A 17376-nucleotide genomic window follows, 5' to 3' on the forward strand; every position below is an offset into this window, starting at 1 on the left:
AGTATGTAAACCTCTTATAACTTTTGAACGGTTGAACCGATTTCATCGCGGTTGGTGCCATTCGAAAGGGCTTCGCCAAACTTAAATTTCCTGTTAATTTGAACCGATTCGGACCGATAGATTTTGAGAAATTTGGAGAAATCTAAAAAAAAGTAGGAAAAAAAATTTTTTCTGAAGTGGTTTTTTTTGGGATAACTTTTAAACGGATTAACCGATCGATTCCAAAAACTAATCAGCTCTCAATCTTGAAAAACCACGTCGATCGCCGCCAATCCGGTCAAAATCGGTTGATTCGTTCGAGAAATATCGTGAACGAAAGAAAACCGAAAAAAGTGTTTTTTCAGAGTTACTCCGAAATTTCTAGTTTTACCAATTGAAACTTAGAAATTCTTTATAAGGCTTAAAAAACTACGTAGAATGCCGCCAACCGCGTAAAAATCGGTTCATTCATTCAAAAGTTATTGCGGTATGAACATTCAAAAAATAGTGTTCTATGAAACTTCTATCAGACTTGAGCTCAAAGAGCTCAAAAGCATAGAAAAGGTATCTTTTTGAGCTCGGAGAGCTTAAAACAACACACAGATTGTACTTTTGAGCTCGAAGAGCTCAAAAAAGCGGCCAGGTATTAACGGAATTAGCGGGAAGTTGCAGGGATGGCCTTTAGGGTCAACCGTTTTCCTAATTTTTTTATAATTGAATTTTATTTTAATTACAATGCAAAATTCGTGTACTGAAATATTAGACGAACTAAATAGATAAATAAGATTTGATTTTATATTTATATCACAATTCTATATTTGTATCAAAATATTAAAATTCATCATGATATTCATAATAACCACCCTAACAATTTAAATCAATTTTTATCTAAAGTGTTTTGTCGATTTGTGATGGCTTACGATTTTTTTAAGGGCTACAGTCCATTACAAAAATTTTTCCAGAAAACAATTTATTAAAAATTGAATTCATTTTCAATTTGAAATTTGCAAATTATGATGTCTATAATCAAATATATTTAACATATTTGATATTTTCTGTCTTTAAAAAAGTCACCATAATTATGATTTCTTGAAGGACGGCAACAACATAAGATACTTTAAAGTCTTCGAAAGTTTCTAGAATTAGTCATGCATCATTAATTGTCATTCAAAAGTGTCATTTAACTTTGGAAAGAAAAATATCATTAAGAAAATGCTTCTTTCGAATTTTACTTCCGTTTTTATATTTTTAGTTGATGATTTCCTGAAGGATGAGTCTTGCCTTTTCCGAGCTAGTGGTTTGTTGTTCACTTTTCAGGTGTAACATCATGAGTTTTTATTTCTGATATAATACGGCTACAAAAAATCTATTTTTAAAATTTCCCCTCGGAAATAATCCAAGTGTAAATTAGATTGTGTTATATATAGTCTGTAAATTCGAGTGTCAACAATCGTGGGGAATCGCTACAAGGCTTAAGCTGGATTTGATTTAATTAACAGATTCTAAAAAAACTATTTATAAAAAATATAAAATTAACGCTTAAATATTATCGATCGAAAAATTTTTTCGTCAAAAAAAAATATTAAATTTTTCAGCATTTAAACAAAAAGTTTCGTTTTAGTTTATAATGGCAAAAATTAAAAAAAAAATTTTTTAAATGTTTGTTGTATTTTATAGATGAATTGTAATTGTAAAAGACTATAAAAAAATAATAATGTATGAGTACAGAAGACCGAGTATGTAAACTTTAAATCATAAAAACGCTTATTAAAAGTTATTCTTTAATTTATAGTAAAAAATATTAACTAGTTTAGAATTTGAAATTTTAGACCTAGAGCGATTTTAGAGACATGAATATTTTTTATAATAACACATAAATTATCAAATAATTGAAATTTAATAATAATAGTTTAATTTTTTTAAGTTAACAGATTAACTGCAGTGTAATTGAAAAAGCGTGTTTAATTTTTTAAGATAAGCGACATTCATAAAAAAAATAATCAAAATACGAATTATACCGTCGAAATTTTTTATTTTTTATTGAAAATCTCAATAAGTGGTTACAGTGGAAATAACTTTTTTCGTTAACTGCAGTCACACTCACATTAATTAAAGATGGCGAGTATTAAAGCCCCACTTGTGATGATTTTAATAACCACATAAGTGTACCTAATATAATAGTATTAAATACTAATAAACTTTGATTCGTAACAAAACTCTCATTTATTTCTCAGCAATCAAATTTATTTACATAAAACATAATTAATCATCATATGAATCGTTTATTTAAGAAACCCCATAAGTAAAAATTACTAAATTTTTCGGGAGAAGCAAAAAACATTTTTTTCGATTAAGTTTGCATTAACATCATGAACCAATGATGAATAATATTAATGTTAGTAATATCATAATAATGATTTGAAGTTGATTGACTTATGGGGTTTCTCACCAAAACGAATAAAATAGAAATAAAATCATTAATATATCAATTTTTCTTCGTGAATCATTTATTATATTTATAAAATAAAATACAAAATATGTATTGGAACTACAATTAACGAAAATTATAATAAATCATCTATTTTTAAATTCAAATTAGTGAACTGAGAGTCAACAATAAAACAACATTTTAATTTATCACAATCTAACTTTATAAAACTAAAATTGCAAAAATGATTGAAATCAAAGTATTTAACAGTAAATATAATATATTTTTATTTGGTTATCATTAATTTCAGAATTTAAATCAGTTAAATCAGAGTCAACAATAAAACAACATATTTTTAATTTTAATCCATTAAGCGAATATTGTAAAACTCATTAAAATTCAAGTATTCAACAGTAAATTTAGTTTCTAATTATCTAATAATCGATCATTTTAAAATTGAAGTCAGTGAAATCCCATCAAACAATAAAACAATAATTTAATCTAATTTTTTCAAACCCATACTGCGAAAATTATTAAAATTTAAGTATTTTGTATTGAAATGAATTTTTCTACTCAGAAGTTTTTTTTTGAAAAAAAAAAAAAAAAAAAAACAAAGACATTTATTTTTGGAATTTTGAAATTGAATGTTTATTCGAAAAACCCCATAAGTCACTGACTTATGGAGTTTCTCAACTAAACGATATTTATATCGACCCATTGGTTAGGTCTTGAACACGGATTTAATATTTTTTAGTGCTGGTATAAGGGGAAATTAAAAGAACCGAAAAATGCAATAAACCCGATTTCGAAAAAAATATGACTTATAGGGTTTCTCAAATAAACTATTCATATATAATTAATATTTATCATATAGTAATATATCGGAAAAAATACCACATTTTTATTCCTGGCTAAATTTAACCTAAAATTTTTCTAAAAAAAATCCTAACCTACCAAGCAGAATCTCATCTCTCCAAACCAAACCTAATATCCTGTTAAAACCTCCAACTGTTAAACAGCCGTGGAATAGACCCGAATCCTAGTCGACAGTCATAAGAAGTAACAATCAAAGCTATCGTAAGTTTACTAGTATAGTCCCAAGGTATCTTCTGAAAGCTGGGGCAATGTGCAGCAGGCAAGCCCGGTGCACAATCAGTCTCCAGGTAAAGCCAGCTGTCCACCAGGTGCCAGTACTAAATTTATTCCCCTCTCAGTGCCTATTTAGTTCACTCAACCCCAATATCCACCTTTTCTCTTCCACCAAAGGTGTATTCTCATCCAGTGCACCTTCTTCATATTCATATTCAAACCCAGCGACAGAGCTCTTCAATATCGTCCCAGTCTCTCTCTTTTTCCTACCACGCGTGCGTTCTCAATGGAAGGGAGTCGTCTTGGATTGGTTGATGGCTCGCGCTGGTTAGCAAGATCTTTGGGCGCAACAACCCGAACCAGTCAGTTCCAGCTTCGACTTCAGAGCGTCAACATCGGCGCTCCAGTCGCCAATCGCTCTTAGTTTATCCATCGGTGCACGTGCGCAGTTTTAATTACACTTAAACTACACTTAAATTACAATCAGTTCAGTGCCACCTAGTCAATCCTTGCAGTTCTTGCAGTTCTTGCAGTCCTTACCAGGATCTATCAGTGTAAACCAATCCAACCAATTGATACCATATCATATCCTATCAATCAATCATCACATTGATCTTCATCAATAGTCAAGACCAAGTGTTTTGATTGTGTGTTTCGGCAGTTGTAACCAGCTTACCATAAATTCAAACGATTTCATGGGGGTGGTAGGCGGAGAGTGCGCGGTCAAAGGTACCGGCGTTAAAAGCCATCCCTGTCATTGTTGCGGCAGTACGCGAATATCAACCGCAGTTGGTCCAAGCGTTGTTATTCAAGTACACAAACATCGAAGAAGTTCGCGAAAATCACAATCTAACCTCAATAACAACAACATTAATCATCATCAGGAATTGGTATTCGTTCAGGAACCAGAAGTACTTCCACCAAACAGCCCTACCACTACTTCCACGGATAACATCTTAGCTCCTTTGAAGAGCAAGATGAAAGTGCTTAAAAAACTTAAACGGAAAATGGGACTTGGTAAGCATCAATGTTTGTTATTTTGTTATTTAAGATATCATGTTGCTACTTCAGCAATGTGAATTTGGAAAGGGTGATTTGATAGGACGCGTTAACGATATTGATCGTTTTCTATCTCTTTCGCATTCTCTATTACCATCTTCGTCATTTGTTCTCTTGTCCTCGTACCCAGCAACATCCCCTGTTGTTTCGTCTGGTGTGAGTTCGAGTACATCTCCAATATTTATTTCAACGGCTCCCGTATTCCCTGATGTAAAAAACTTCCCTGAGGATATACCAGTTGTTTGAGATTCCCTTTGGTGGTTTTCTTCAACTGGGCTATTGGGTAACAGTTGGAAAACCGACAGATGTAAGGTTTTATTGCTTTTTTGTTCAAGACGATCCTAAGGGGCCGGTATTTTTACGATTAAGAAGTTTGCTCGTGGGTGACTGGCGCTTTGAAACCTAGCTCTGAAAATCAACTTGACATTGGTCGTATAGATATTAACTTTGCGATTTTATTATTGATGATTTGCGGTTTTATTGTTTGATTTTGCTTACGTCCGGTTGTTTTGATCGTGCAAGCATTAATTAATCACGTAAAAATTAGTCATCAACAGTTAGATTATTCTAAGGAAAAATTCAATTATTGCATTTTTATTATTCTTAATGTTTTTGATTATTATATTATTTTGTTGTGTATAAAAAATAGCGGAAATGAAATAAAACTGAAAAATAAGGATTTTTTACCGTTTTTAGCCCTATAAAAATAGTAAAAATCAAAATTTTCATTTTTTTTTTTGTAGTTGATGCAATAGGTGCTATACGGAAAAAAGAAAACTTGAAAAATTACAATATATAATGTAATATTTACATTGAAAGCTCTGAAAATTAACATTCAATGTTTGAATTTAGAAAAATGTTATTTCGAACTGTAATTTTTATAGTTTTTAATACGACGGGACACTTATTACTATTTATAATCTAATTTTTCAAGTTTTCTTTTTTTCGTGTACTATGTAGAATATGTCGTTTAAATTTTATTAAGATCGGGTCAGCTGTTCCAGAGATATCATGTACTTAAACCAGAAAAACATAGTTCTGAGATAAACGCGTTTAAAGTTTTTTTTAATTAAAAAAAAAAATCTTACCTAAAGTCAATCATTTAAAAATTTTAACACACTTGTAGATGTATATACTTTCGAAAAATGTAAAAAAAAAAATTATTTTTCCAAAAGTTACAAACCAAAATGATTCTATAACCATCAAAAGTCATTAATAACACCCAATAATCTAAAATTTGTTAATTAGACTCTAAAAATGATCATTTCTACTTAAATAAAAAAATTTCTAATTGGTTATATTAAGATAGATATGATTAAATCGAGAAAACTTAACGCGAGAAGAGATTATTTCATAGCTTGTCTATTTTATAAAGAAATTAAACTAAATTATAATCAATTATTTAGAACAAAATTATAATTTTTGCTGATTATATTAAGGAGAAGCGATATCAGAAATGATTATTTGCATTTACCAAGAAGTAATTCTGATATCTATAAAAATTCTTTCCTAATTCATGACATAAAAATTTGGAATTCATTGCCGGCATATATTACAAAAATTGACACCTTTGAAAATTTTAAACAAGCTTGTTTTAATTTTTTTTTTACATCAATATACCCCCATGAAAAAAAAATATAAAAAAAATATATTTCGTGATATATATAAAAGATATTTTAAATATATTAAAAATCTATAAAAAATATGTATAGTAAATATACTTTTAATAACTAACTTTTGGTCGATTTTCATATATATTTTAAATATATTATAGATATATTCAAAATATATCTTAAAATACATAAAAAATACATAGCTAAAAATATAAAAAAAATACATTTTGATTATATCTAAAATATATTTGAAATATATAAAATATATATAAAAATCGGCCAAAAGTTAGTTAATAAAAATATATTTACTATACATATTTTTTATATATTTATATATATTTAAAATATATTTTTTTTATATTTTTTTTTCATGGGGGTAATTATCATTGATCTTATAATTGAACATGTTAGTTATTAATTAATGTCGGTCTTTAAAATTATATTGCAACTCCAGGATCAAATAAAAATTTATTATCTATCTAACTCATTAAAATCTTGAATACAATCAAAAAGTTGATCATTTAACGCTACAATTAATGATTTTTCCATAAATTTAAACTAATTAAACAACTTTCACTATATTTTTCGGAGTAAAGATCTTCTAATCATTTATTTTAGGCTCGTATAATTAAATAAAGTCATTAATAATGCCACCAATTTATAATTTGGTAATCAAACTAATTTTATTGCTCTTAGCCTGAATTTATATATAGGTTTTTTTCTAAATTTTAGAAGAAAAATTAGTAGAAATTAATCATTTGTTAATAACCCGATTAATAACAAGAAAGCTATAAATTTTTTATACAATTCGTTATTATTAACGATCTGCAGTATAAACAACGAAAAAATGAGATTCTTCCGAAGTTCTCTCAATAAAATGGTCATTAACTATCCCATTAAAAGGTTCTATGAATCAACCGGGCGTTAATCAATGAACATGTGACCTAAAAAATAGTCCAACAAGCTATTTTCTCACGAACAAGTATTTTTTATAACAAATTATTGAATTAGAAATAATTAATTTAAAGAATTAACAATCGTTAATGGATAAACCACGTAAGAAACGTTCGAATGGAGTCTTACATGTGACGTCACAAGCGCCCGCGAATAACCCGTCTTTGTTCCCACAGGCGCCGTTTCACAAACCGGTTTTATTCGCGGTTCTAACGTTTACTAACCCTATCAGCTGAGAGACACCGTTTACTCTCAGCACAATAATAAACAAAAACAATGACCAGAATATACATATAAAACTTGTAAAGGTAAACAAAAAAATTGATTAATATTTTTCTTCTTTTGTGTTAGATAACAGTCTGATAGCTTTTTTTTTTTTTTTTTTTTTTTTTTTTCGATCTATGTTAATTATAACTCTCGAGTAAACTCGAGCATTTTGTTGAAAAAGACAATATCCATCCTTTTGTAGTGGATGCAAAAAGTGAGCTTTTTCAAGCGCATACTCATCTGTTACCTATATAACAGAATTCTGTTATGTGGAGGACGGTATAGTACGGTATGAAAGCGACGCAACACCTTTATACTAGTGTGTAGTGTGTGTATACATAGCGTCGAGGGCGTTTTAAAATAGCTGAAGATGAAGAGAGACAAAAAAAACTTATGTTAAGCCTATAGAGGAAATAGGCCATTCTATACTGTACTTCCTCTTCTTCAATGTTTTTTTAAGAGCACTTTCCGGGTGAAATCTTAAGAAAATTCAGTGCATGTTATTTTTAGATTTTTTCGGCTTTAATAAAATGTATTATGGGAAAAAAGTTCGATCTGATCATATATGATATATCGGCTCTAATCTGATCTATTTGGTTACATTTGATAAATCTTAGATATTTAATCGTATCTGATCATTTGGGATATATCTGATATTTGATCTGATCATATATAATTTAGTGTATTTATTATATACTTGCAACCTTGCAGTCACTATGTGACTGCCGTGACTTGTGAACTAAACAAAATTAATTTTGCTTTATTAAATAATAACTTTTGTGAAATTGCACTGTACTTTCTTAAATATTGACGTTTTTAAAGATATAAGCTCATCCCGATGTTACACTCATCAAGAGCTTTCATTTGAGTACCCACTTGCATTTTTGATATATTTTTCATGTCTACATATATGTAATATATATAAATATATAAAACATATGAAAAATTGATGTGGGTACTCACCTGAAAGGTCTTGATAAGTGTAATGTCATGCTGAGCTTATATCTTTAAAAATGTCAATATTTCACAAGATAAAAGGTCATTTCTTATTTATTGACATTTTTTAAGATATAAACTCCTTTCGATGTTACACTCATCGAGACCTTTTATTTGAGTACCCACATAGTATTTTTTATATATTTTATATATATGGTATTTGTGAAATATATATAATATATATAAAAATATACTAAAAATTCAAGTGGGTACTCAAATGAAAGGTCTCGATGAGTGTAACATCGGGATGAGCTTATATTTTTAAAAATGTCAATATTTCACAAGATAAAAGGTCATTTCTTAATTATTGACATTTTTAAAGATATAAACTCATTTCGATGTTACACTCATCAAGAGCTTTCATTTGAGTACCCACATGCATTTTTGATATATTTTTCATATATGCATATATATAATATAAATAAATATATGAAAAATTGATGTGGGTACTCAAATGAAAGGTCTCAATGAGTTTAACATCGGGATGAGCTTATATCTTTAAAAATATCAATATTTCACAAGATAAAAGGTAATTTCTTAATTATTGACATTTTTTAAGATATAAACTCCTTTCGATGTTACACTCATCGAGACCTTTTATTTGAGTACCCACATAGTATTTTTTATATATTTTATATGTATGGTATTTGTGAAATATATATAATATATAAAATATACTAAAAATTCAAGTGGGTACTGAAATGAAAGGTCTCGATGAGTGTAACATCGGGATGAGCTTATATCTTTAAAAATGTCAATATTTCACAAGATAATAGGTCATTTCTTAATTATTGACATTTTTAAAGATATAAACTCATTTCGATGTTACACTCATCAAGAGCTTTCATTTGAGTACCCACATGCATTTTTATATATTTTTCATATATACAAATATATAATATATATAAATATATGAAAAATTGATGTGGGTACTCAAATGAAAGGTCTCGATGAGTGTAACATCAAAATGAGCTTATATCTTTAAAAATGTCAATAGTTCACAAGATACAAGGTAATATCCTAATTATATATATATATATATGGTAACTCTGAATATCTGATATATCTACAGATTTGGTCTTATTTAATGAATCATTAAAATAATCTGATATATCTGATCACATCTAAATTTTTCAAATATTTTCAATTTTTTACTTGCAAAATAGTAGTTCAAGTAACAAATAACTAACTAAAAAAATATCTATTCAAAATAAACACATCTCCTCTAAAACACATTAAATTTTTCCGAGCAGTGACCTACGGCCGGAAATACTTATATTACATGTAAAATTCAGTCAACAAGTCAAATAAGACGGTATTTAAATGCCCACGTACAATTGTTAAAGTAACCACCGTCTTATTGAACCAAATAGAATAATATAATATAATATAACAAGATGATTCAATTGCTCCGAGGTCAATGTGTTGAGAAATTAGTCTAACTCAAGATAAGTCCTAGCACTTTATTAGCACCCACGAATAATTTATTACCCTGGTGAGCTGGCATTATTCGCAATATAACTTTCTATTGTTAAAAAGTTTTATTTCAATTAGCGATAACAACTCGTTGATTAATATCAATTCTTTTATAATTTATTAATATTAATGTTGCTACTTTTTAATTACAAATCCATCGATCAGAGAATTATAAAGCGGATGGGATTAAATTAGGGAGCCTTTTGTCCAAGATATTTTTCAGAGAAGGGCCAGGTGGTGTGCGACCGTTTCTTCAAGAAGGGTCCTTCTCTAAAGTTATGTTTAAAGTCTGTGTGAATTTTTGAATGTACATACAGGCATACATGAGAGTATGAGTATGAGTATCCATCATCCCCTTTTTTTTCAATTCCGTTGTTAGCTCTCTAAAAGAGAAGGGAGCCTCGCACCCTAACCGCATGTAAGGACAGCTGTTCGTTTTCCCAGTTTAGCTTTTCTTTTATTTATAATCCATCTTGTTTTATATCTACTAACTCTGTAGTTTATTTTCACACTAAATTTTTTCCTTATAAAAAAATTACACAGAAAAAAAGGTTCGAGCTAAGAAAATATTTTTCTTTCTAATTATTTTCTTGAGCGAAAAAAAATTTTTTTTGACAAGAAATTTCACTTATTCCAATAAAATTAATTTTCTTGCTTTAAGAAATACGTATCTTGATCCAAGAAAATTTATTTAAGTCAAGAAAATCTTGTTCTTAAGAAAATTCAGCCTCTTGCTCCAAAAAATTTAGTAGAAGTAAATTTTCATAAATATTTTTATTGATTAACATGTCAAATGGGAAGATCAAATGATATTTAATCATTTTTTTTCATTCAATATGTATAATTGCACGCTAAAATAATATAAAATGGGTATCAAATATTCTCGAGAAAAATTTTCTCAAGGTGAGAAAATTTTTTTCTCAGCTGAAGTAGGTGGCGCTGCTTCCCTAAAGTATCTAAAAATCTTTATCAAATATCAAAATTTATTGTATCAAGTAGGGTGGCGCAAAAAAACTGACTATTTTTTATTTTTGAGTCTCGGGTGAAAAAATGTTAGTTTTTGATGTTTTAAGAGCCTTTTCCAAAGAACAGCTGAAAAAAAAATTTTTACGTCATAATTTTATAGACCAAAAAAAAATGTCTCTGAAAGTTTCAGTTCAAAATTAAAATTTTGAAAGGTCGCTCATAATTTTTTTTTAAATTTCAGAGTCAAAAAATGCTAATCTAATTAAATAGTCACTAATGTACCATAAATGTCGAGAAAAACTTTTTAGTGCTGCTGAACCTAACTTTTGATTTTGTTCTTTAAATTGAACCAGATGTTTTAGTAATTGTAAATTAATTCTCGGGGCTATAGTAGAAATTTGGCGAAGAAACGAGGCGTTCTGATAAATTTACGAAATGTTAAGAACTCAGAGAAAAAACAATTAAATATAATGATACATTATCTTTGTAAAATTATTAAATTAAAAAAAAATTATGTTTTCTATATTGTGCTTGATTTTTAGTACATCACGTGGTGTATTTTTATCGATTATTGTACTAAATAAAAAAAAAAAAAAGAAATGCATAGAATTTTAAATTGAATATTAAAAGCTCGCTCAAAAAAATCTTAAGTAATGCACTAATAATTAAAAAAAAATTATGAGCGACCTTTTAAAATTTCAATTTTGAACTGAAACTTTCAGAAAATTATTTGTTTCGGTCTATAAAATTATGAAGTAACGAGAAAAAAAATTTTAAAAAAAAAATTTGATTTTTGACGATTTCTGAAATTTAAAAAAATTTGGAGCGATCTCTTAAAATTTTTTTTTTAAGCTGTCCTTTGAAGAGAGCTCTTAAAATATTAAAAACTAACATTTTTTCACTCGAGAGTCAAAAAAAAATAGTCGGTTTTTTTGCGCCACCCTAGTATCAAGTATTTATGATAATTTGAATTAAGAAAAAATAACTTCCACCAAGAATAGAATTTCAAGAAAAATTTCAACTTCGAACATAACTTCAGTCTTTCTTCAGGCACCCGACGAATTTTGTTCTCCAGTAAAATTTTTCTGATAAACTAAATTACAAATCAACCATAAAAATTCTCCAGAAATTACCAAATACGTTCAGATCTATCCACGCAAAAGTAATCCATAAAAATTCCCATGGCCTTTTTCTATTGACAACAACAAAAAAACCAGAAATTTCAATACCAAAAAGATGCGGGCCGAGATATATGCTTCCTTACATTGACCATTTTACAATACCAGCTGCGTAACAAATACCAATACATCTCCATCTATAACTAACACTAAAACCCAACTACCATCTACAATCTCCAAGCAACACATAACGTAGTCCATAATAACACAAGGGGACTTGGTAGGGCGGTGGTAAGCATACGCTTCTGTTGCCAAGCCCCGTAGCCATAGGATAGCGTGCATGGTGAGCTGCAGCTGCCACCGGGATCAGCGTGAGGTTTCGTTTCCCATTTCGTTCTGCACTGTCAGTCGTTACGTTGGCGTCCAACGTGAACCACCTTTTTACATTCATTCAATCTTCTTCAACTAGCTCCACCAAGTAAATCCTTTGTTGACCATCCTGATCATCATTATCGCTATCACCGTCTTCGCGTTATCATCCTCAACCCACCAGGTGACCCAATCCTCAGTGAAGTGAATTAGAACCAAAATGTCGTTGTCATATTCAAGAACCCGCCGTCCTTTGACAGTCGGAAGGGCAAGACGGGTTGCTCAAATGCGGCTCAATGGTGAGTAGTAGCAAAAATTGGTTTATCAAGGGATTGTTTTGCAAGCGTGTTTACTCTGTTAGCAACCCCCTGCTGGGCAGATGTCTCCGGCTTAGACTTATCACCTTGTAAAGCCTCTTTGCTAAGAGGATCTTTCACCCACATGTTTTTAAATCCCATTTATTGACGATCTAAACAGATAACAGAAAGATAGAGAGTCGCTCTTTGTTCCAATTCGTCGGAAGTGTTCTAACTGAATTTCTTTGTTTGTTTTGGTGGTAATCACGGCGTAGTAGAGGGCTGCTTTGCCGACTGAAGCGCCACAGCTGGGTCATCGGGTGTTGCATAAGTGTCTGTGCGGGAGACTGCCAGTCGTTTGTTTCGAGAGAGAGGAAACTTGTTAGAAGGGAATAGAGGGGAGCTAAATAACTAGATACTAGAGATGCCTAAGGAGCGGCCTTACTTCTAGGTTATAATGTTGTAGCAAAGATCACTGCGGGCGTGGGAAAGTGCCACAACATGATTCACTCCTTTTAAATTTTATTTACTACGGATTTCTTTTTTGTGATTCAGAGCTAGGCTACGAAAATGATAAACTGCGACTGAATTAGACGGATTATCATTTTTGCGGTAGATTTCGATGAGCTTTCCCACGATTATGATAAGCTTCTGGACTATGATTACTTGTAGCGTGCTGGATGAGCTCGACAACAGGTATAAAGCAAAAAGCAACAACCGAGAATAACAAAAAGAGAATGTGTAGGTTGCTGGCCTAAGATGAGGTCGATTACATCTATGGACCAGTGAACTTCAAATTACAGATGCTTTTTTTTGTTCGAACAAAGAATTTGAGATTTTTATTAGTCATTGATAGTGAAAAATCATCCATGATTCTTCATTGGTGATGGTCCACTTAGAGACAATTTTATTTAATAGCAATGAAATTTTATTATTAAGGTAAAGTACCCAGTACTTGAACAGACTTTTCGAATTGTTATAATACAAAATCCATAAATTTATTATGAGTAATATGCGCATACTGATAGAAGGATTTGTTTATATTTAATAAGATCTATTAACTGTTAATAAATGATTTTTTGACATTATAGGATTTAATAAATATTTATTAACTGTTAATAAATATTTATTGATGGTTAATGAATATTTTTTAACTGTTAACAAATATTTATTTAAAATAAAAAGCAAAAATAACTATTTTCTTTTGACACTTTTTTAACCCTATAGCTGGAATATATAATAATAATTAAATTCACTAAATAAATTAACGTTTTTAATATTTAAAAATATAAAAGATAATTATGAGCTGTGATAGAATTTGGTATTTTACAATAAACGTTATTATATGTAATATAATTAATGCAAATAATTTATAAAGATGATTTTTGTTTATAAGCAATCTTCATATTATATGACATTGCAAGCGAAACAAATTCATTCAACAAAATATTTATTAACTGTTAATAAATATTTGTTGACTATTAATAAATACTTATTAACTATTAATAAATATACTTTCTTCCCAAATAAATATTTATTGAATGTTAAAAAATATTTATTAAAATTTAATAAATTAAATAATTGCTTTCAAATAAATTATTATTATTATTATTATTAAATGATATAGTAATTGATTTCTGTAAGTTTTTTCAATTATAAATCAAAACAATTATATTTTTATTAACTTAAAAGTTGACATTTCGAGAATCGCCGATAAATGCTATTTTTTTCATGAAAAAAGTACTAAATCGTAAACCGAACAATCAGTAAAAAAAACGGTATATCATCATTTTAAGTAAAAAAAAATTGTACCATCTAATGAAAAAGTTTTTTCTAAAGAACATATTTTTTGCAAAGAAATAAACTATAATTTTTATATTAAAATTTAGCGTTCAACTATACCTCCAAATTCTCAAAGCAGTACCCATAACTTGAACAGGCTGCGGCCGTATAATTTTAACAGCAATCTAATCTCTAATAGGCTTATAGACTAGTGATCAGCATTGTGATTTGTATTAATTACTTCAAATTAAATAAATTTTATAGCTCAAAATTAGTGTAGTTAAAAATTATTGAACGTTTTGAATGGATTTTTTTTTTATTTATAATTGAAAGTTTGCTTTGTCATTCATAAAAAATGTAATTAAAAAATTAAATACAAATATTTATCATTTTTAAATGAACATATTAAATATCCACAGTATTATTTTTAATATTATTCAATAATATGTTATAAATCTTTGGATATTTCGATAAAACGTTGAAAATTTTTGGTGTGCCTATTGCCATATATTTTATTAGTTCAACTACTGCTCCGTAGTGTTCAACTACTGCAGCTTGACAGAATTAATTGTTCAACTACTACTCCTTTCATAGTCTATCTTAAAAACGTTGTCAAAATATAAATATTCAATAATCTTTGTTATTTTGCGCTTCAATAAGTTCAAAATTGTTTATATTTTCATGAAAATCACTTATTTGAACTAATAATTACACCTTTATCTATTAAAAATAGGGTCAAATAAGTTTTACTTTGAAACCTGTTCAACTGGGTACTTTACCTTAGTCATTGGTAGTGAAAAATCATCCATGATTCCTTATTGGTGATGGTAATTCAATAAGTGAAGGGCATATCTGTAGATGATCAATCATCCGTGACGACAAAATATTGTAATTGCAGTTACAAATACATATTTTCCCGTGAATATTTAATTACATTACATACACTGTTCAAGTGTCTTAACATAGACATACTAAGCTATCTTTGTTCCTCGAGCATTGAATAAGTGAAAGACTTTTGAGTTACTATCACGAATCATGACCGTGGGAAAGTTTTGCACCGTTAGAGCTCATTGCAGAACTGACTGAGACTTTTTTTATTTATGAAAAGTTGATTCTGCAACATTGCCCAAAAAAAGGGCGATCTTTGTTTGATGAGAAAAGTTTGCCTTTTATTGTACCAACATTTCGAATTTCACAGTTCCTTTTTATCAGTCATTGTTTGTTGTCTTGGTGTAACATCCGTTTAAGCGTCATTACTCTAAGGAGAGCGTATCGTTGAGTAAATTTTACCTTAACATCACTCAACCCGTTACCGTTATATTATGTACTCTGTCTCTTCGTACTTCCGTCACGGAGAATGCGGTTTCCGGTTTGGGTTGTTGTACACCAAAAGGAACCGGAGGTGATTCTACGGCATCACTTTTTGCCTGAGAATCTTTCATGCTTGATTCCTGAATCGAAACAATAGGAAGCCTGATTTAGCGTTCCTTGACCATGATTTGCGGTTGTCAGGCAATTAACAAAATCTCTATAGTATTGTCATTAGCAATCTTGAAGTCACTATGTGACTGCCGTGATTTGTGGAATATAAATAAATAAAATATTGGTTTATTAAATAATGAATTTTGTTAAATTGCACTGTACTTTCTTAAATATTGATATTTTTAAAGATATAAACTCATCTTGATGTTACACTCATCAAGAGCTTTCATTTGAGTACCCACATGCATTTTTTATATATTTTTCATATATAAATATATACATATATATAATATATATAAATATATGAAAAATTGATGTGGGTACTCAAATGAAAGGTCTCGATAAGTGTAACATCAGAATGAGCTTATATCTTTAAAAATGTCAGTAGTTAAAATACAAGGTCGTTTCTCAATATTGATATTTTTAAAAATATAAGCTCATCCCGATGATACACTCATCAAGAGCTTTCATTTGAGTACCCACATGCATTTTTGATATATTTTTCATATATACATATATATAATATATATAAATATATGAAAAATTGATGTGGGTACTCAAATGAAAGGTCTCGATAAGTGTAACATCAGAATGAGCTTATATCTTTAAAAATGTCAGTAGTTAAAATACAAGGTCGTTTCTCAATATTGATATTTTTAAAGATATAAGCTCATTCCGATGTTACACTCATTAAGAGCTTTCATTTGAGTACCCACATGCATTTTTGATATATTTTTCATATATAAATATATATGATATATATAAATATATGAAAAATTGATGTGGGTACTCAAATGAAAGGTCTCGATAAGTGTAACATCAGGATAAGCTTATATCTTTAAAAATGTCAGTAGTTAAGATACAAGGTCGTTTCTCAATATTGATATTTTTAAAGATATAAGCTCATCCCGATGATACACTCATGAAGAGCTTTCATTTGAGTACCCACATGCATTTTTGATATATTTTTCATATATACCTATATGTAATATATGTAAATATATAAAATATATGAAAAATTCATGTGGGTACTCAAATGAAAGGTCTCGATGAGTGTAACATCAGGATGAGCTTATATCTCTTAAAAATGTCAATAGTTTACAAGATACAAGGTAATTTCTTAACTTTGTATCCAGAGATGGAAAATTATTTTTATTCTCTTAATAATATAAATTATAATCGAAAATTAATGTTTATGTTTCAGCTCCCAGGTCCTCAAACACAGGTACAAACAATTTACCTCCCCTGACGTTTCACCAAGTCCACGGTGAAAACATACGTCTATGCAATGGTGCTACGATTGCCCGCCGGCATGAGAGTTTTTGTAAAGGGATAACATTTAGCGCGCGACCAGTTCGCGTTGGTGAAAAGGTAAATAGCAAACTTAAAAAGCAAACTTCTTAAATCACTCACTTCTTTCTACATTCTTTCTTTTCAACAACGTGGGTTCCTCGATACCTGAAAAGGAGTCCCCTAAAATTAATCGACCAGTCTTCGTGACT

General features: G+C 29.3%; 1 protein-coding gene across 3 annotated transcripts in view; it reads left to right on the plus strand.

Annotated features, from left to right (window-relative positions):
- Positions 1-17376, plus strand: part of LOC123262884 (protein neuralized) — a 58471-nt gene that overhangs the window by 36861 nt on the left and 4234 nt on the right. Inside the window, exons 1-2 of one of the 3 annotated variants that reach the window (XM_044725364.1) lie at positions 3839-4513; positions 17079-17245. In XM_044725364.1, the coding sequence (XP_044581299.1) occupies positions 4192-4513; positions 17079-17245 (489 nt within the window). In that variant the 5' untranslated portion in view covers positions 3839-4191. Of the gene's footprint in view, positions 1-3838; positions 4514-12437; positions 12614-17078; positions 17246-17376 lie in introns of those variants that run through there. The other 2 variants (XM_044725365.1, XM_044725366.1) reach the window with 2 other exon arrangements.

The sequence above is a fragment of the Cotesia glomerata genome, linkage group LG4, assembly GCF_020080835.1.
Source record: "Cotesia glomerata isolate CgM1 linkage group LG4, MPM_Cglom_v2.3, whole genome shotgun sequence".
Taxonomy (NCBI): domain Eukaryota; kingdom Metazoa; phylum Arthropoda; class Insecta; order Hymenoptera; family Braconidae; genus Cotesia; species Cotesia glomerata.